The sequence below is a fragment of the Mytilus trossulus genome, chromosome 10, assembly GCF_036588685.1.
Source record: "Mytilus trossulus isolate FHL-02 chromosome 10, PNRI_Mtr1.1.1.hap1, whole genome shotgun sequence".
Lineage (NCBI taxonomy): Eukaryota > Metazoa > Mollusca > Bivalvia > Mytilida > Mytilidae > Mytilus > Mytilus trossulus.
Window position 1 is genome coordinate 17,803,343 of NC_086382.1, and position 21,113 is coordinate 17,824,455.

General features: G+C 31.5%; 2 protein-coding genes across 2 annotated transcripts in view; one reads left to right on the forward strand and one right to left on the reverse strand.

The window, feature by feature from the left end:
* Window positions 1-580: 580 nt before the first annotated feature.
* Window positions 581-21,113, reverse strand: part of LOC134686972 (uncharacterized) — a 31,867-nt gene continuing 11,334 nt past the window's right edge. Inside the window, exons 12-14 of the mRNA XM_063546869.1 lie at window positions 19,582-20,653; window positions 8,666-8,753; window positions 581-997 (exon numbers count right to left, since the gene is read on the reverse strand). Coding sequence (XP_063402939.1) covers window positions 20,075-20,653 — 579 coding nt within the window. The 3' untranslated portion in view covers window positions 581-997; window positions 8,666-8,753; window positions 19,582-20,074. The remainder of the gene's footprint in view (window positions 998-8,665; window positions 8,754-19,581; window positions 20,654-21,113) is intronic.
* LOC134687732 (uncharacterized) lies at window positions 11,454-18,150 on the forward strand. The gene is made up of 4 exons (XM_063548187.1): window positions 11,454-11,619; window positions 13,457-13,624; window positions 14,140-14,284; window positions 17,307-18,150. Exons 1-4 carry the CDS (start codon window positions 11,454-11,456, stop codon window positions 18,148-18,150), a joined length of 1,323 nt encoding a protein of 440 aa, XP_063404257.1.

A 21,113-nucleotide genomic window follows, 5' to 3' on the forward strand; every position in this document is an offset into this window, starting at 1 on the left:
TATCTTATAAACATATTTTATATAAGATATCTTATAAACTTTATATGATATCTCATAAGCTATATGTGATATCTCATAAACTATGTATGATATTGCATGAACTATATAACATATCTAATGAATTATATAAGATATCTAATAAACTATATAAGATATCTTTTTAAACTATTTGAGATATCTTATAAACTATATAAAATATCTTATAAAGTTAATGCTTTTCTTTATTAGATATCTTATAAATTATATAAGATATCTTTTATAATATAGAAGATATCATAGATATCTTATAAATTGTATAAGACATCTTATATATTATAGGAGATATCATATATAATTTATAAGATATCTTATAAAGTATATAAGAGACCTTATATAAAATATGTTTATATAGTAATCTCTCTTTCGTATGGAATCCATGATACACTATAAGGTATTCATTATCTTTGATCATTGGCATTTATTTTAAGGATAGTTGTCTCATTTGAAATCCTACCATTTATCATTTTCTTTTAATATGGCTGAGAGATAAATGTAGTTTTCTGTGTGAATAACCAGTGCATTGAGTTGTATGTTCAGGCTAAAAATAAACTTGTAAATTTCAAGAATTAGTATATAAGAATTTATTTTGTAATAAGTTTCAAGAAAGAAAATAAGAAATGAGCAAAAATTTTCCAATTCATACTCAGAATTTACTGTCTTAAACCAATTCTACTGAAATCTGAAGGAGGCAGAACAAGTTCTTCAAGTCTTTAAACATGTCAAATATATACACATGTTTGCCACAGCCAATTATTTGCCTTGTAAGTCTTCATATGAAAAATACCATTGGGTCATACAAATGCTAGTCCAGAAATAATCCATGTAGTCTTTGAATTATTTGTTAAATGTCTCATTTCTGTTTATGCTTCACTTCTAATACAACTGACTTTATTCAAAGATGACGTGCTGACAACTCCTCTTCAAACATAATAGCTTGTTCTGAACTTCTCTCAACATACTGAAAAGTAAAAATAACATTTATTATTCCTAAAGTATGCTTGACCTAAAATGGTTTACTTTTATAAATTGTTATTTGGATGGAGAGTCGTCTCATTGGCACTCATACCACACCTTCCTATACCTTTTGTTTGAGTTTAATCAGCCATTCATATGAAAAGTTTAATTTGATACATTTTGAATTGGTAATTTTTTATAAAAAAAAAGATGTGGTATGATTGCCAATGAGACAACTCTCAACAAGAGACCAAATGACCAGAAATTAACAACTGTAGTATTAGTCACAGTATGGCCTTCAACAATAAGCAAAGCCCATACGACATGGTCAGCTATAAAAGGATCACAAATTTCCATTGTAAAATAATTCAAACGAGAAAAACTAATGCCCTAATAAAAGTACAAAATAAGGAACAATGACTGAAGGTTCACGGCTAAACAATCTCCATGGAATGAGATGTGCCACTGCTAATAGAACTGCATACCAATTACCATTGACTCATTATAAGTCGTTCCCTTTAAACAAACCTAAACAGAAACATAACTTGTAAACTATGTTAAAGTTTCAAAGTCAATGAACCATGATCAGGGGTGGGGCTATATAATCTCCATGGAAATGATACTTTCAAATGCTAATACATTTGCATACCAAATATCATTGACTTAACATTAGCAGTTTATCTTAAACTAATCTAATCACAAACTAATACATGTAAACTAAGCAAAAGTTTCAAAATCAATAGACCATGACTGAGGGGGCGGGCCAAATATTCTCCATGGAAATGAGATGTGCTAATGCTTATACAACAAAAGGGGCCCTCTTTTCTGGGGAGATTTTTGTTGATTATATAGGGAATCACTGAAGCTTGACAGGAGCGGGTCCCCTCTTAGGCATTCAATAGTCTGTAGTTCAAGTTTTTAACATAACTGAGCTTGGATTTTTACCCACTGATGAAAATTTCTGGATCTACCACTCGTACATAGGAACTAGACAAAATGAAAAAGTAATTAAAAAAACAGTGTCTCGCCAACTTTTGCTGTTAGTCCCAGGTTCAACAAAGTACGTTAGGTAAAAATCCAAGCTCAGTTATGTTAAAAACTTGAACTACAGACTATATGTAATGTTATCTCGAAGAACAAGAGTGCACACGCTGAAATGTCTCGCCTTCTTTACTAATCATTGATATTATGTTGATAGTCCTAAGTATAAAGCTTTATTAACAAGAGTGCACACACTGAAATGTCTCGCCTTCTTTCCTAATCCTTGATACTATCTTCATAGACCTAAATATAAAGCTTTATTACAACTGTCACATAAACTCAACATTAACCAAGAAAATGAAACATTGATCAATGAACCATGAAAATGAGGTCAAGGTCAGATGAACCATGCCAGGCAGACATGTACAGCTAACAATTCTTCAATACAACAAATACACTTGACTTATTGCTAATAAATAAAGAAAAACATACCAAAACACAAACTCTTAAAACTTAGCAATGGACCGTGAAAATGAGGTCAAGGTCAAATAAAACCTGCGTAACAGACATACAGATCATAAAATATTTCCATACACCAAATATAGTTGACCTAATGCATAAAGTATTAGAAAAATAGACCAAAACACTAAAACTTAACTTTGACCACTGAACCATGAAAATGAGGTCAAGGTCAGATGACACCTTTCAGCTAGACATGTACACCTTACAATCATTCCATACACCAATTATAGTAGACCTATTGCATATAGTATAAGAAAAACAGACCAAAACACAAAACTTAACTATAACCACTGAACCATGAAAATGAGGTCAAGGTCAGATGACACCTGCCAGTTGGACATGTACACCTTAGTCCTTCCATACACCAAATATACTAGACCTATTGCTTATAGTATTTGAGATATGGACTTGACCATGAAAACTTAACCTTGTTCACTGATCCATGAAATGAGGTCAAGGTCAAGTGAAAACTGTCTGACAGACATGAGGACCTTGCAAGGTACGCACATACCAAATATAGTTATCCAATTACTTATAATAAGAGAGAATTTAACATTACAACCAGTTGCTTCGCAGGGCGCAGCATTATACGACCTCAGATGTAGAACCCTGAACAGATGGGACAAGTATGGACACAACTTTTAAGTTTGATACAGCTTTAAATGTGGATTGTGATTAAATAGTTGACACAACATAGGTTTGTGTCACATTATGATTTGGACCCTTTGGACCTAAATGTAGACCAATTTGAAAACTGGACCAAAAATTAAGAATCTACATACACAGTTAGATTTGGAATATCAAAGAACCCCATTTATTCAATTTTTGATGAAATCAAACAAAGTTTAATTTTGGACCCCGATTTGGACCAACTTGAAAACTGGGCCAATAATTAAAAATCTAAGTACATTTTTAGATTCAGCATATCAAAGAACCCCAAGGATTCAATTTTTGTCAAAATCAAACAAAGTTTAAGTTTGGACCCTTTGGACCTTAATGTAAACCAATTTGAAAACAGGACCAAAAATTTAGAATCTACATACACAGTTAGATTTGGCATATCAAAGAACCCCAATTATTCATTTTTTGATGAAATCAAACAAAGTTTAATTTTGGACCCTTTGGGCCCCAAATTCCTAAACTGTTGGGACCAAAACTCCCAAAATCAATACCAACCTTCCTTTTATGGTCATAAACCTTGTGTTTAAATTTCATAGATTTCTATTCACTTATACTAAAGTTATAATGTACTGATTTCAATTCAAATTTCTAATGAAGTTTGCAACAATAACTGCTCATTTAAATACATCATACAATATTAAAATGTAATAAAAAGTGCTTGTTATCACTGAATGGTAAAGATTGTTTTAATTTATCAGTTGGTAGTAAAAATGAAAATACATTGTATATTGTATAAAACTATGATTAAAGTTGATTCAACTACTATTCTATACAAAGAAAGATAACTCCAATTGAAAAAAAAATGCTATTGCACAATATTCTGAAATTAGATATTTCTTGCTATTGTGCAATACTGTGCAATTGAAAATTTCTTGCTATTGCACAATACTTAATATGATAATTTGAAATCCTGATTTGAACCAACTTGAAAACTGGGCCCATAATCAAAAATCAAAGTACATGTTTAGATAAGCATATCAAAGAAGCCCAAGAATTTAATTTTTGTTTAAATCAAACTTGGTTTAATTTTGGACCTTTTGGACCTTAATGTAGACCAATTTGAAAACTGGACCAAAAATTAGGAATCTACATACACAGTTAGATTAGGAAAGAACAATATTCTGAAATTAGATATTTCTTGCTATTGTGCAATACTGTGCAATTGAAAATTTCTTGCTATTGCACAATACTTAATATGATAATTTGAAATCCTGATTTGAACCAACTTGAAAACTGGGCCCATAATCAAAAATCAAAGTACATGTTTAGATAAAGCATATCAAAGAAGCCCAAGAATTTAATTTTTGTTAAAATCAAACTTGGTTTAATTTTGGACCTTTTGGACCTTAATGTAGACCAATTTGAAAACTGGACCAAAAATTAAGAATCTACATACACAGTTAGATTAGGAAAGAACCCCATTTATTCAATTTTTTATGAAATCAAACAAAGTTTAATTTTAGACCCCGATTTGGACCAACTTGAAAACTGGGCCAATAATTAAAAATCTAAGAACATTTTTAGATTCAGCATATCAAAGAACCCCAAGGATTCAATTTTTGTCAAAATCAAACAAAGTTTAAGTTTGGACCCTTTGGACCTTAATGTAAACCAATTTGAAAACAGGACCAAGAATTAAGAATCTATATACACAGTTAGATTCGGTATATCAAAGAACCCCAATTATTCAATTTTGATGAAATCAAACAAAGTTTAATTTTGGACCCTTTGGGCCCCAAATTCCTAAACTGTTGGGAACAAAACTCCCAAAATCAATACCAACCTTCTTTTTATGGTCATAAACATTGTGTTTAAATTTCATAGATTTCTATTCACTTATACTAAAGTTATAATGTGAAAACCAAGAAAAATGTTTATTTGGGCCCCTTTTTGGCCCCAAATTCCTTGACTGTTGGGATCTCAACTCCCCAAATCAATACCAACCTTCCTTTTGTGGTCATAAACCTTGTGTTTAAATTTCAAAGATTTCTATTTACTTAAACTAAAGTTATTGTGCAAAAACCAAGAATAATGCTTATTTTGGCCCTTTTTTGGCCCCTAATTCCTAAACTGTTAGAAGCAAAACTCCCAAAATCAATCCCAACCTTCCTTTTGTGGTCATAAACCTTGTGTCAAAATTTCATAGATTTCTATTTACTTAAACTAAAGTTACTGTGCGAAAACCAAGAAAATGCTTATTTGGGCCCTTTTTGGCCCTTAATTCCTAAAATGTTGGGATCAAAACTCCCAAAATCAATCCCAACCTTCCTTTTGTGGTTATAAACCTTGTGTTAAAATTATATGGATTTCTATTCACTTTTACTAAAGTTAGAGTGTGAAAACTAAAAGAATTCGGACGACGACGTCGCCAACGTGATAGCAAAAACGACGAAATTTTTTTCAAATTTTGCGGTCGTATAAAAATTTATAATTTTTTTTTCAAGTGGTAACTGAACAATGAAAGTGAGGTCAAGGACATTGGACATGTGACTGACAGAAAGCTCGTAACATGAGGCATATATATACAAAGCATGAAGCATCCAGGTCTTCCACATTCTAAACTATAAAGCTTTTAAAAAGTAAGCTAACATCGCCGCCCATAGGCGGATCCAGGGGGGGGGGGGTGTCTGGGCCCCCCTTTTCGTGGGAAAAATTTGGTTGATTATATCGGGAATCACTGAAGCATGACTGGAGTGCCACTGTGGGCCCCCCCTTAGGTCTGTCAGCAGGCCACCCCTTAGGAAAAGTTCTGGATCCGCCACTGCTTCCCCCGTAGCCGCTGGATCACTATCCCTATGTCAGACTTTCTGCTCGACAAAAACTAAGTCCATTTATAAATAATGTTTGGAAAAACAAAAAATTTCCTTCTAGATACTAGTCTTTGATTATAAACAAGCTTCTGTCCAAGTTTGGTAGACTTATTAAGAAGGGATATAATTACGATACTGTTGTCAAGTCATTAAAGATTGCATATTTTGGCGTTAATATTGAGTCACTGATAAGGTCTTTGCGTCGGAACTAAACACATTTATTCTAAAAACATTTGTTGGCATGACACGGGTTATGTTCTTCTCATATATGTTATGATGGTATGATACTAAACCCCTTACGGGAAGGATTGTGCCTGATGTTCATATGATGAAATCATAATCTTTCAGTCAGTTTAATTGAAGTCTGGAGCTGGCATGTCAGTTAACTGCTAGTAGTCTGTTGTTATTTATGTATTATTGTCATTTTGTTTATTTTCTTTGGTTACATCTTCTGACATCAGACTCAGACTTCTCTTGAACTGAATTTTAATGTGCGTATTGTTATGCTTTTACTTTTCTACACTGGTTAGAGGTATAGAGGGAGGGTTGAGATCTCACAAACATGTTTAACCCTGCCGCATTTTTGCGCCTGTCCCAAGTCAGGAGCCTCTGGCCTTTGTTAGTCTTGTATTATTTAAATTTTAGTTTCTTGTGTACAATTTGGAAATTAGTATGGCGTTCATTATCACTGAACTAGTATATATTTGTTTAGGGGCCAGCTGAAGGACGCCTCCGGGTGCGGGAATTTCTCGCTAAATTGAAGACCTGTTGGTGACCTTCTGCTGTTGTGTTTTTTTTATTTTGGTCGGGTTGTTGAATCTTTGACACATTCCCCATTTCCATTCTCAATTTTATCAAGGGTATTTTAAGAAAGTTATTTAAATTAAAAAAACTTTAACCACAGAGTTAATGTCCATAATGTTAACTGGCAGAAAAAACTAAGACCATTTATAAGTATAAATTACATAATGAATTACTGTTAAACAGATTTTTTTTTTAACAAAAATTTAAGTTGTCAAAATTTCATTAGCTTTGACCACAGAGTGAATATTTGTGGACGAAGCTGATGACACAATGTAGGAACACTATGTCTACCTATTGCATCAAAAGTCACAGGCCTGGACAAAAGTTTATTACATTGCAATCAGAATAGTAGGTATGTGATGTGCCAGATAAAAGAAGACAGGTTAATATCCCTGTCCTGTGCATTGGAAGTCATTTTCATATCGTTCAATTTTTAAGATATCCTATCAATTTAAAATATCTGTTGTATTTTCAATGAGATATCTTATTTAATTTGAAATTAATAATATATTAGATATATCATACATTCAATATATATTTTTTAAAGTAAATATTTGCATACTTTGTAAACCTCAAATTAAAATAAGATATGACATAACATAACAAGAATGTGTGTCAAAAAGTACCTAGACCAAAAACTTTAACCTGAACTTTGCACTATCATTTTCTATTTTCAGTGGACTGTGAAATTAAGGTCAAAACTTTAATTTGGTAATAAAACTAGAAAGATCATACCATGGGGAACATGTGTACTAAGTTTCAAGTTGATTAGACTTCAACTTCATCAAAAATTTGTAAGGGTTCCGCGGAAACCAGTGTCTCGCCTACTTTTGCTGTAAATGGCAACAAAAATGAGGGAAAAAATCAATAAAAATATTCCTCTTGATACTATGTGAGAAGCTTCTGTCCAAGTTTTGTAAAAATCAAGGATAGTTAATGAATCTAATAAACGTTTTGAAAACTTTAACTGCAAACTGTATGTAATGTTAACTGGAAGAAAATCTAAGTCCATTTAAAAGTAAAATACAGAAAAAATGGAGTTATCTTTTTACAAAATTTACTTCTGGATACTATCTTATGATCATAAATAAGCTTCTGTCCAAGTTTGGTACAAACCAAGGATATTTTAAGAAAGTTATTAAAATTCAAAAAACTTTAACCAGAGTGAATGTAATGTTTCCCTGCAGAAAAAAACTCAGTTCATTTATAAGTAAAATACGGAAAAAATGGAATTTTATTTTTACAAAATTTACTTCTGGATACTATCTTATGATCATAAACAAGATTCTGTCCAAGTTTGGTAGAAATCCAGTATAGTTTAAGAAAGTTATTAAAATTTCAAAAACTTTAACCACAGAGTGAATATTTGTGGACGCCGCCGACAACGAAGGAATGTAGGATGCTTAGTCTCGCTTTTTCGACTAAAGTCGAAGGTTCGACAAAAAGTACCTCGACCAAAAACTTAAGTTACCTGTCAGAAAGCGGGACGGACGGACAAATGAATGAACAGTCGAATGGACGGATGAACAAATGGATACACAGACCAGAAAACATAATGCCCCTCTACTATCCTACGTGGGGCATAAAAAACATAATGCCCCTCTACTAGCATAGGTGGGGCATAAAAAACTTTTTTTTTTTTTTAAATTGCAAGTCACAATTTATAAAAGTAAACCAGGCGAATCAAGGGGGGGAGGGTTCTGTGTTTTGGGAAAAATTTGGTTGATTATATAGGGAACCACTGAAGCATTCTGTGTTATGTGTGGCGTCATATCATTTTCATATTGACCATCAATATATGAATTAAAAGAAACGTCAGTACTATTGATTTATATAATTTTCAAGTCGAGACAATAAACAGAATGCAAACCTACCTTGTATGAGGTTCAAATGTCCTGTATAAACAAAACTCTGGAACCCTTGTGGTACAACATCATGTACACTCTTAGTCTGGTTCAATATCTGCAATAAAAACATAATCATGACTGTTGCTGCTAAAAGTTTTGTTTATACACTTTTAAACCGAGATATACCGGTATTATGTAATTTGTCTAACAAAATGATTGTTTTTACTGTGCTAATATTTTTTTTAATGATTACCATGTTTAAAGTTTTATTATTATGACATATTACAAATGTTTAACATGTTATAGAAAACTTACCTTTTTTATTTATAAAATCAAAGATGTCCATTAAATACGAGTACAAACTATATCAGCACCCCTCAGTTCAAGATATAAGCAAATTATAACCAAGACAATAGAATTTCCCTCCAAAAAAGACATGTGACTTAATGAACCAATCATTATAAAGAAGAGAGAGTTGTCATACCCCAAACTTGTAAAACCTAAACGGTTATAACAAACCTAACTCATTGGTCCATGAAGACAATCACTAGTGCATGACTTGAAACTACTCACTAAGCAACTTAGAATTAAAACTATTAACTCATCAGATATACTATTTAGCATGTTTAGAATATTGTTATTAAAAGAATTAATAATTAATAATTGTTAACCTCAGCTAGTCTGTCTATAAGTTTATTCACTGGAAGTTTTGCCAGTTTCATGCAATATGGGGCAATCATTATCTGATTCAATTGTTTTTTATCTGTATCTGTATCTGCAGAAATATTGCATACAAGTGTTACATGTATGTAATACCAAAAGATTACATCCCAGCTCCTTTGTTCTAACAGGGGTGATCTGAGACGGATCACCCCTACCAGATCACCCCAGTTTGAGTTTCTTTGTTGTGCATGCTTTCCTTTGTTCTGTAACATTTTGGCAGGAATGTCAAATCCACTATAAAACTTAATTAATATACGGAGAAGAATATCTATCAAAATTCACGTAGAAAAAATCCAGTGTATATGCTGGGATTCCAGCTCATGCAAGACCTTTACCATCAAGCCACAACACATATACCACTACACGGTACCAGGACGACTGGATAAGAACTAATAGTTATTTAACATACTTAAGGAAGCAAGATTTTTTAAAGTGGGGTGAGTTGGCAGACCTTAGGGAGCTACCATTTGATTTTTATGGGGGGCTAGGATGAAAAATTTTGTCCTGCATTTTTTTGTTGTTGTAATCTCTGTCCTGCCTTTTAATTTTTCACTCTGTCAATGTCTGTTTGGGTCCTGCCTTTTTTTTAAAGTTTAAAATTATCTTGACTTTTTTTACCTAAATTTTTTTTTGCAAGTGTCTCATCCTGCCTTTTTTTTACTCAAAACTCCTGTCCTGCCTATTTTTTAAAATTTCATCCTAGCCCCCCCCCCCCCCCCCCCCCCCCCCCCCATAAAAATCAAATGCAAATACTAGCCTTTATTCATTGGGGTTTAAACCATTTTCGTTAATAAGTGAGTTTTCAGAGTTATTCTTCAATTTGATTTTTACACTTCAAAAGTGGGGGGAGTCGGTAAACAAGAATAGGGCAATTTTTTTTGTAAAGTGGCGATATAGTATGGGCCAATTGGCAAGTGGGGCAAGTTGACATTGTTTGATATCTATTCATCTTGTTCGGGGGTCATAAAGGGTATACATCATATAGTAATATATAAAGTATATTTTAATGGTTGTGTGGCATTCTAAACTAGATCTTTAATATGAATTGTAAATGAAAATGTTTTTTTTCTCTAATCTGAATGAGCTGGAATGTAAAATAGTTATCCCATTTGGAATTGGTGTGTCAGTGTTAGGTCTCTGTCTTACACTGACACACCGCATCCTTGTGGGATAACTATTAATTATGGTTATTATGATTGTTTTTAGAATAGGTTATTTAAGGAATGACTGTCATATTTTTTCTTTCTATGAAGAAATAAAATAAAAAATTTGGTGCTCACTGAATAATGCACGTAGCGAGTTATTTAACAGTGTGCACATTTTTTATTTCATTTTGAATAGACAGAAAAAATATTACAATCATTTCTTTTAATTATAACGTAGAAAACCATGAAACATGTTGATGATGTCACGGTCACATGACTAAATTATGTATATGGGCTGATTAAAAATAACGTCAGCCAATCAAAAGACATCTTACATCCAAAATTAAATTATTAGTACATGTATCTTAAAAACACTGCAGCTGCTTATAAATTGGGCAAGTTAAAATAGAGCTCACTCAGAAATTGTGTTTCTATTCATTTTGTTTTCTTTTATAGTAGCATAAACATACAAATGCAAATACTAGCCAGTACTAGCAAGCTCTCTCTGTATAAATTTCTTTTCGTGCCTTGTTTATCCAAACTTCTGTTCGCGTTGTGTCGGCTTTGTGTTCTGTTTGTTCTCTGTCCAAAGTGCCATTTGATGAACTAATGGGAGATAACTCTATATGAGTAGCACGTCCAGATTCAATCTCCGGCGCAGAGATCACATATATCCGTTCCGCGGTTACGTCCTCTTTCTACGCTACGTTGACTAACCACTGCCACCAACTCCTAACGCTAGCGTAGGTTTTTTTCAACATTCTTGAAAAAAAAAAAAATATATCCAAATTTATTTTATTTGTATGGAATTTTATACTACATAAATAATTGAATAAAGATTTTAAAGACTAAAATATAAGCTACCAGTAATTATTAGAAAATGATATTTTAAACTGGAGATATATTTTTGGTGTATGTATACTTAGTTGACCCTTGTCAAATCCAACATGGATGTTACAGAGACGATACGGAATGTTCAGTGTCAGCTGTATCCACAGTTGACGCTGAAACATGAACAAATTTCCTCCATAGAAAACATTCTCCAGGGAAATAATATTATAGTCAATTTGCCTGTTGGGTTTGGAAAGAGTATAATATTCCATATGTTGCCCAGTGAGTAATTGCCATAATTTTTTATAATCAAAGAATGAAAGATCGTGAAAATATATATTTTTGTACACTATAACTTTTATTATAGCCTAGTCGGCTGACTGACCTAAAGGGGGGGGGGGGGGGGGGGGGGGGGCACTCCAGTCATGCTTCAGTGATTCCCTATATAATCAACCATTTTTTCCCAACGAAAAGGGGCCCCCTGGATCCGCCTATGGGCTGAAATCAGTAACAGTCCCACGGCTTAAACAAGGGCCAAGTTAGCAAGTATGCAAGTGATCATTTATAATATGTTAAAAAAACATAACTTAAATGTGAGAACATTCATTGTAGATGAGTTCAAATATGTGTGAGGTCTGGCAAGGATATTTTATCTTCAAAATTCAGATTTGTGTCATTATGTAACACAAATGGGTTTTTCTGATGTACAGTAGTTGTCGTTTGTTTATGTAATATATACGTGTTTCTCGTTTCTCGTTTTGTTTATATAGATTAGACCGTTGGTTTTCCCGTTTGAATGGTTTTACACTAGTAATTTTGGGGCCCTTTATAGCTTGTTATTTGGTGTGAGCCAAGGCTCCGTGTTGAAGGCCGTACTTTAACCTATAATGGTTTAATTTTTAAATTGTTATTTGGATGGAGAGTTGTCTCATTGGCACTCACACCACATCTTCCTATATCTTTTTACAAAGATTGAAATGTACCCCTAAATTATGAAGGGTTGTTTCTAACCTGTAAATTTGTGGTTTAGTAATTGTAGCACTCAACTGTCCACAGTAAGAACATAACATTAAAATTGAACCAAAAAATGTTATCATTCTCTATTCCCAGGATTCCTGGCTTTCTTTTACATCAACCTAGCTGTTTGTGATGTGCATATGTATGTAATCAGTATTTTCCATAGATAAGATTTGATTTTCAAAAGTTAAAAGGCCAGGGTGAAAAATATTCCTGTTATGTGTATTCATGGCAACATTCTGCATTTATTTACCATTGAATATATTTATTGTTAAAAGGGGATGAAAATGTCACATACATGTATCCCCCATAATTTCAATTTTGAACCAAACTAGAATTTCGATGCCTTTGAGTAATTCCTTTTCAGAAACTGTTGACAGTAATCCACCTTATGACATGATTAGATAAGAAATGGGTCTATTTCGCCTCATTTTTGCTTAATATTTAATAACAAAGTTTGTTCCCAAAAAAAATTGGAAAACAAATGTTACAATATATGCTGGACCAATGTTTGGTATGGATATGCAAATACTGTCTGACAAACAGGAAACAGCCTCTATAACAAACATTACATAATCTTGATGTTCATATAAATTAATCCTCAGCTATCCAAACAAGAATTTTATTTCACACTTTCTCTCTCATTTCAAAAATCCACAGGCTCCAAAATCAGAAAATACACACCTAGCTGTAGAGTGCTTCCTGTAACAGATTTGAAAGATACTGAATAATTGTTTCCATATTTTTATTTGTATCCAAGTATAACCACATAATGCCACATGTGGAGCAGGATTTGCTTGTCTGTCCTTGGGACCTTAGATCAGCAACAGTTTTTGTTAGGCTAGTGTTCTGTGTAGGTTCTATCTAGTGTTTGAATATATATACATGTAACTGCTGTTGGTCAATTTTGCATTTCATGTTTTTAGCCATGGTATTTTCAGTTCATTTTTGAATTGTTGGAATTTGAGTATCTCTTTGGTATTTTAGCAATTCAGCCAACGTCTCTTATACAAGACTAAGCAATTTTCTGGACATCTTGAAACTAAAGCAAATAAAATATTATTTGTTGTTGTATATCTCTGAATGTTTATATCTTTTAAAGAAATATTTGAAGACCTTGGAAGAGTGCAGAATAAGGTATTGGTGGTGTCTCCTCTAAATGCCATTATGGAAGATCAATGTAAAAAATTGAACAAGATTAATGTTAAGGTTGTTCAGCTTAGCCAGAAGTGCCAGATCATTGAGAACAACAAAGACAGCTGTGAAAATGGTATGTATTCATGGTATTATCAATATGTAATAACAACCAAACAATATACAAAATGTAGCATAAAACAATAACATCAAGAAGTAAACATATACTTTTTTTGCATTCGTTTCTAAACAATACCAGATTCTGAATAAGAAGAAGTATTTTATAATGTTTTCATTATTAGCAATTCTGAATGTTTATTTTCTGTAATTAGTTCAGTATGGGAAAGACCTCTTTATTTTAATTGAGGTTTATCTTTTTCTGCGGAAATGAAAGATTAACTTGATTAATGACAAATCAACTGTCTAAGAAACTAAGAAAATTTTCACATTTATTACTGCATTATTTAGAAATATTAAATATTCAAAAGTGAAAAAGATTCTCCTCATATTGGTGCCTTTATCTTCATTTTTAAATGGATATTGGCATTGATGTACATTGAAGGGTTGCGTGATGCATGGGATCGAATCCCTTTGAGGTCAAGCCCTCTCTTCTCAAACTGAACAAATTACTTATCTATGTATATAATAAAGTCATACAGGAATCACTTAATGCCAGTATCATTCTGACACACCCTGAGGGACTGTTAGTTGCAGAAAGTGGTGTTAAATTGTTACGAGCATTGGAGGGAAAAGTTGGCGCAATTGTCATTGATGAATGTCACAAAATTGATGACTGGTAATTCAGAAGTTTCCATTGTTGAACATTAGATTTTTTGAAGGCTTTTATATTTTGTATAATTTTTATTTAAATTGTTACAGTTAAAATGTTCTTTGTTAGTTACTTTGAAGTTTTATGCACACTATTGCAGTACAGATTACCAGTAGCCATAAAATCACTCTTATCAGAATTCTGATAATTAAACAAAATTAATTTAATTCATTTTCAAGTGGAATACATTATTCTTTTACGATTTAATACTGATTCTAATGCAATTAGTGTGTAACGATAATTTTCATTGGACGTTGATAAATATTTTGAGGGGTTAGATTCCACGTTCTACCAGTCCGTAACTAAGAAAGCCACCATTTTGAATTCCGATTTTTTTTTGGATATGTAATTTCTCAAAAAATTAACAAGATATTCTCATTTTGAGCCTCAAAATCTTCTTTTTGTCTATATTGAAACCATTATGAAGCGTACGAAAAGTAAAAATACGTTTAGAATTCATGTTTGACATCCAGATTAAACACATGACGTCACACTGTTAAGATGCTAAAAACAATGCGACAGTTTCGCGGACTTTTTCATTAATGTCATTTTTAAGCCAAAAAATAACATTTATTTTAAGATGCGGCATTAGAATGGAGATAACTGTATTGTATTTTAATTTTGGCCTTCGTAAAACTTGATTTTACTGTCGCAAATATCCGTTTACCTATCTCCGCTCCGCGTCGCTAGGTAAACTCAATTTGCGACAGTAAAATCTACGTTTTACGAAGGCCAAGCTTAAAATACAATACAGTTATCTCCTAATTTATAACCTGTTTGGCATGTTAACACTGAAAAAATTTTAAGATAACATTATGGACTAAGGGAAATAACTCAATTTGAATTGTCAAAATGTGATTTTTTTTGTTATAATATCAGAAAGTCGTTAACTTGAGCCTTTTATAACTTCTCTTTGAACAAGGATAACAATTTTATTAGTTTTTTGGAACTTTGGTTTTTGGTTTTGAAAGTTAACTTGTCAATGTTGTAAACAAGAGGTTTTCCAACCACCCTATTTTAATCATATGTATTTGCAAAAGTTTTTTTTTTTTTTTAAAAGATATATAACTTGTTACAGTATCTATAGGTAAAATACCTTAAATCATACAAATTACATGGGGAATTGAGTACACAATTATTGTTTATTCACCATTTTATACAAGTACAAATATTATTAATTCATATTTGAACTAACATCAAAATAAATAGTGTCACAGATAGAAACCAATCTATTCATAAATGCACCACATAGAAATAATCAGAATCACAGAAAATCTTTTTTTCTAATTCATTTAATCACTATATCACATACCATTTTATATGAATGAGGGCAATATTTATTTACATAGTTTCTTAGATAAAGTTAATATAGCATGTTTAAACATGATAAACAGATTGTAAAATTCTTTATATTATACCTATATTAACTTCAACAATAAATCAATAAATGTACATTAGTTTATTAGCATATTCAGTCAAAATGGTATCTCATTAAATTAAAATATCATCACTTAACCCACTACTTCACCACATTCAACAACAAAAAAAATCAACACATTCAGTTATAATAGTATAACATTCCATCAAAATAGCTGCATAATCAATCAATATAGCATCACAATCAATTTAAAAAGCATAACATTATATTACAATGTAGATAGAGAATATAGAGTATGTACTATGTGCACTAACAATATTGTAGAAGATGAATACCATGTTATTCTAGAATGTAATAGATATAGTGATGTAAAGAACTATACATTAAGAAATATTATTGGCAATATCCATCCAATTTTATACTTATGCAGTTGTTATCAGTTCATAATGTGAAAGAACTTAATAATTTAGGTAAATTGTTGTTAAATATTGATTATTTTTTTTTTGTAATATGTAGTTGTAATCATTATTAAAAAAAGTATAACATTCAATCTAACAACATTGCATTCAATGAATCAAAAAAACATTGCATTCAATCAAAATAGCATTATTTTCAATAAAAATAGCATTACATTCAATACAACAGCATTGTATTCAATCAAAAAAGCATTAAATTCAATATAACAAAATTAAATTTAATATAACAGCATTACATTCAATTAAAACAGCTTTAAATTCAATATAACAGCATTACGTTCAATCAATACAGCATTACATTAAATATAATAGCATTACATTCAATCAAATTAACATTACATTATTTCAAATTGCATCAAACTCACACAATCAAAATAGCATATTCATTCAAAATAGAATCACACTCTATCAAAATAACATCATATTCAATTAACACTGAATAACATTGAATCCAAAAAACATAACACTTAAGTGAGTTAAGAGCATCATATTCAGTTAAAATTTATTGACAGCAACCCAACAGTTAGTTGTCAGATCCATATAAAAATCATGGGCTGAAAAAAAAATCCCAATACCATCACATTCATGAAATAGTATTACATTCAATTAAAATATCTTCACATTCTGTAGAATAGTATTACATTCAAGCTTAATATCATCACATTCTGTAGAATATTCTTAAACTAATTCTAAATACCATCACATTCATTTAGATACAAAAGTAGTATTACATTTAATCTAAATAGCATCACATTAAGTTAAAAAGAAGTATCAACAAATCTTAATATCATCACATTCAGGAAAATAGTATTACATTCAATCTAAGTAACATACCATCAGTAAAATACTATCACACTCAATTTATATAGAATCACATTCAGTTAGTTGGAATCATCAGTACAAACCAGTACCTGCCATCAGCAGTATAAATGCTTTTGATTATACAATATATACTGGTAATGTGACATAATTTGTGTAACACACACATAGAATTTGATTTTAAGGTTAGACTGTTCACAGTATGTTCTAAATATACTAATATCACAAACAACATATAAAAGACATAAGTTATTTAGTTTTTATCTTATTATTTACTTCACCCATTATATAAAACAAACATGTTTTTATTTTTCAGGGGAAGAGAATTCAGAAAAAGTTTTTCAGAATTAGTAGTTCTGAAATCTTTCTTCAACAATGTCCCTATAGCATGTTTAAGTGGAACACTAACAGGAAAACATATAAATGCTTTATCCAAGCAGTTGCTTATAAGCAATTTTAAAGTCATTTCTGTAAGTCCTGAAAAAACTAATTTAAAACTCATTGTATGTGAAAAGATTAAAGGCAGCTCTTATAAAAAAATAGAAAACATTTATAAGAGTCAAATTGACCAGTTACTTGTTGAAGGAAATAATTTTCCTGTAACTTTAATGTTTATGCCAATGGAATACATTGCTCATGCTATGAGCTATGCTTATTATACTTTTGGTGGAGTAAGCAAAATTACAGTAAATAATGCAGTTTTTGGTTGCCTATACTCGAATCAAGATCCTGAAGTTTTGAATTGTATTATCACTGATCTCCAGAGTGTGCAACCTCGTTTTAGGCTTGTTTTTACTACAACTGTAGTTGGTATGGGTTTTGACCCTCCCTCAGTGACCCAGGTTATACACTGCAAACCACCAAGAAGTGTAACAAATTACCTTCAAGAAATTGGAAGAGCTGGAAGGAGAGGTCAAATGTCCACTGCCACTTTATACTATACAAATATGGACTTAGCAAAAAACCTACCAGGTATTCAAGATGACATTATATCTTATTGTAGGCATAAAGCTTGCTACCGAGAATGTCTCTTGGAAATATTTGGATACAAAAAATCAAGTAATAGTCCTGAAGGTTGTTTGTGTTGTAGTTTTTGTTCATTACAATGTAGGTGTGAAAACTGTAACTTGGTAAGAGTAGTTGATGAATTGAACTTGTAAATACATTTTGGTTGTGATCAATTTAAGGTGACTAGGGGATATTACATTGATAAATCAGAAGTATAAATCACTTTAACTGTTAAAAACTTTTAAAGAATGTGGCCTGCTTGAAAATCAAATGGTAACTCTAAGAGTACTGCTCATTGTATTGAAACAATAGTGGTAAATTAATAGATGCTTAAAAAAAAATGACAAAAAAAAAGAGGTGACATTTCTAGAATCATTCCAAATTTGTAACATTTTGTTACAAATTTACAAAAAACCTGAAATACACATTAAATAGTTTTACTAAATATAGAATACATTTTTTCACATTTGTTTTGAGAATTCATATCTTGGAGGAAAGGGGAGATAATTGGCAAGGGAAATAAGTTATCTACATCTAATTATTACGTTTGCATTGTATCAATGTCTGATATAACATATAACATTATAAGTCTAATAGTAACAGATAAAAAATTCAATAAGTAATCTATCAATGTTCTATATAAGTAAGAAAATAAAAAATCTAGTAATAACTACAATGTTCTATAGTTTAAACAAGACATGAAGGGATAATTAACTACACTGATTGTACAGGGATGTATTCAATGAAATAAAGATATCTTTGAATAATTTAATTTGTGATGTAATGTGTCTTCTGATTGGCTTACGTTAGTTTGTTATGAGCCCATACACATAATTTAGTCATGTGACCGTGACGTCATCATGTTTTTCATCGTTTAAAATGGTTTAAAATGGAATTTAGAATTTAATTATAAGAAATGACTGTAATATTTTTTATGTCTATTCAAAATAACATAAAAAATGTGGTGCACACTGTTAAATAACCCACTACACGCGTTATTCAGTGTGCACCACATTTTTTATGTTATTTCCTTAAATAAAAGAGTAACAGCTTGAATTGTTTTTAATGAAAAGTTATGTTGAAGATCTAAGTAATCATGAGTAAAAATGTACACTGAAACCATGTCTTAGCAATTCCATTATCTCTTCTATAATGACTTCATTACATATCTAGATATTACACTGTGATTTTTGTGCAGTTACATTGCATTGACTGTATAGCACCTTGTTTTTTGTGGATGACTTGGTGTTTTCATGAAATTTGATGATTGAGGTCAATAAAGAATATAAGTTTGCTCAAATGTTATCTTTTTTGCATCCAAAAAAAATATTATTTATTTTAGTTATAACAGTTTTGATTATTGCAGTAGATTTTGTTTTTTGTTTAACAGGATAGAAATGTTGGACCAACCTCCTTTTCTACCTGTTTCTAAGCCATGTTACTAGTAATATAAAATTCAAGACAATAAAATTAAAATGAGGAATGTGTCAAAGGGACAACAACCCAACCACAGAACAGCAGAAGCTCACCAATAATGTATGGTGATTTTATATCATCAATACCATACATTAAGTTGAATTTACCTGAATCAAAGAGGAATATCTGGAATTTCCTCATCATCCCCTTCATCATCAGTAGTACCAATGTCTGCTGTTCGATTTTCATCTTCCTCGTTTACTACAGATATGTATCCTCTGCCCACCCTACCTAGCATCACATCTAAGTCAATGTCCATTTTGATCTTATCTACATTAGCAGAAGGCTGACATGGTAAATTAGGGAAAGAACATTTTCTACCATTAGTATTTGAGAATGGTCTCATTTTTCTCAAACTTTCACTGATTACTTTGATATCCTCTGTAGAAATAATTCTACTATGTCTTGAAGCTTTTTTTGCAATGTTGTGTTCAGCATCAAAATTCCTGCATATTTGTGAAATTACTGGTGCTGCTGCAGTAACAGCAGAAATAGCTGTTTCAGCTTTATTGGCGCCCAGACCCCTGATCAACTCTTTTTGATTCCTTACAGAATGCTCCTGTACCAAGTCAGCCTCGATGTTATTGCCAGGTCCACCTCTTAATTCACCATACTGCCTTCCAACACTCTAAGTTTTTCCAAAGGAGAAAGAAAACAGGTTACTTTAGTAATGTAATCGATACATTCAAATAAGTATTTTGAAAGGCAAGAATGTGCATAAAAAATTGGGATGCACACTTTCAGGTTTGGAATGATTCTAGAAATGTCACCTTCTTTAACAGTGTCCTCCATTTGTAGGTAGTGTAATCCCCTAATTGTTAAATTTGTACTGTAATTGAATAATTCGTCATTGCTTTCTGAAGGCACCCCGGTACGCATAACATCAAATTTATGAAGTATTTGACCTGATAATTCCATCATTTTGTTTTCTTTGTTAAGTCTGCTTGCCTTGCTGATATTTTGTGGATATGCTGCAGTGTTTTCGATATCAAGGTTAAAGAGTTCAAATGCCTGTTCTCGAATAAGCTCCCTTACTATAAGTTTGAAAAATTCGCTGTGGGAATTGAAATGACCCTTGACCTTGCCATTAACGTCAGTCTTCTTTAAATTGTTTCTACAAAATGCCAAGGTACCGAACTTGTCCATGGAATCCATCTTGTAAAGTGCTTTAAAAGTTTTCTGTCAAATAGAATTTGAAACATATAATTATTCTGAGATTGAGTAGCATTATACTATTTTCATTGGATATGACAATCACATGATTCAACTGTTATTTTACAAATCTGACGCCTTGTTTCTATTTCTTCATATATTGATCCCATGTTACATATTATATGTATATTATTGATCAATGTAAAAAAAATCTTGCTAAATTTAGATTTGAGACATCATGAGACACATAACTAACACAGAGGACGTGCGACATCAGAAAAGAAAATTTGCAAGTTTATCATGAGATTTCAAGAATGTTATGTTTAATACAGATGAAAATAATACAAGAATGGTAATGCAACAAACTATGCAGTTGTTAAAACAAATTGAATTTTCATTTACATGTTTAATTCATTGCATAATACAGTTAAAAAATGCAGATCCATATATAAGCAGAAAAAGGCATTGACCTCGTCAAAAGTCCACA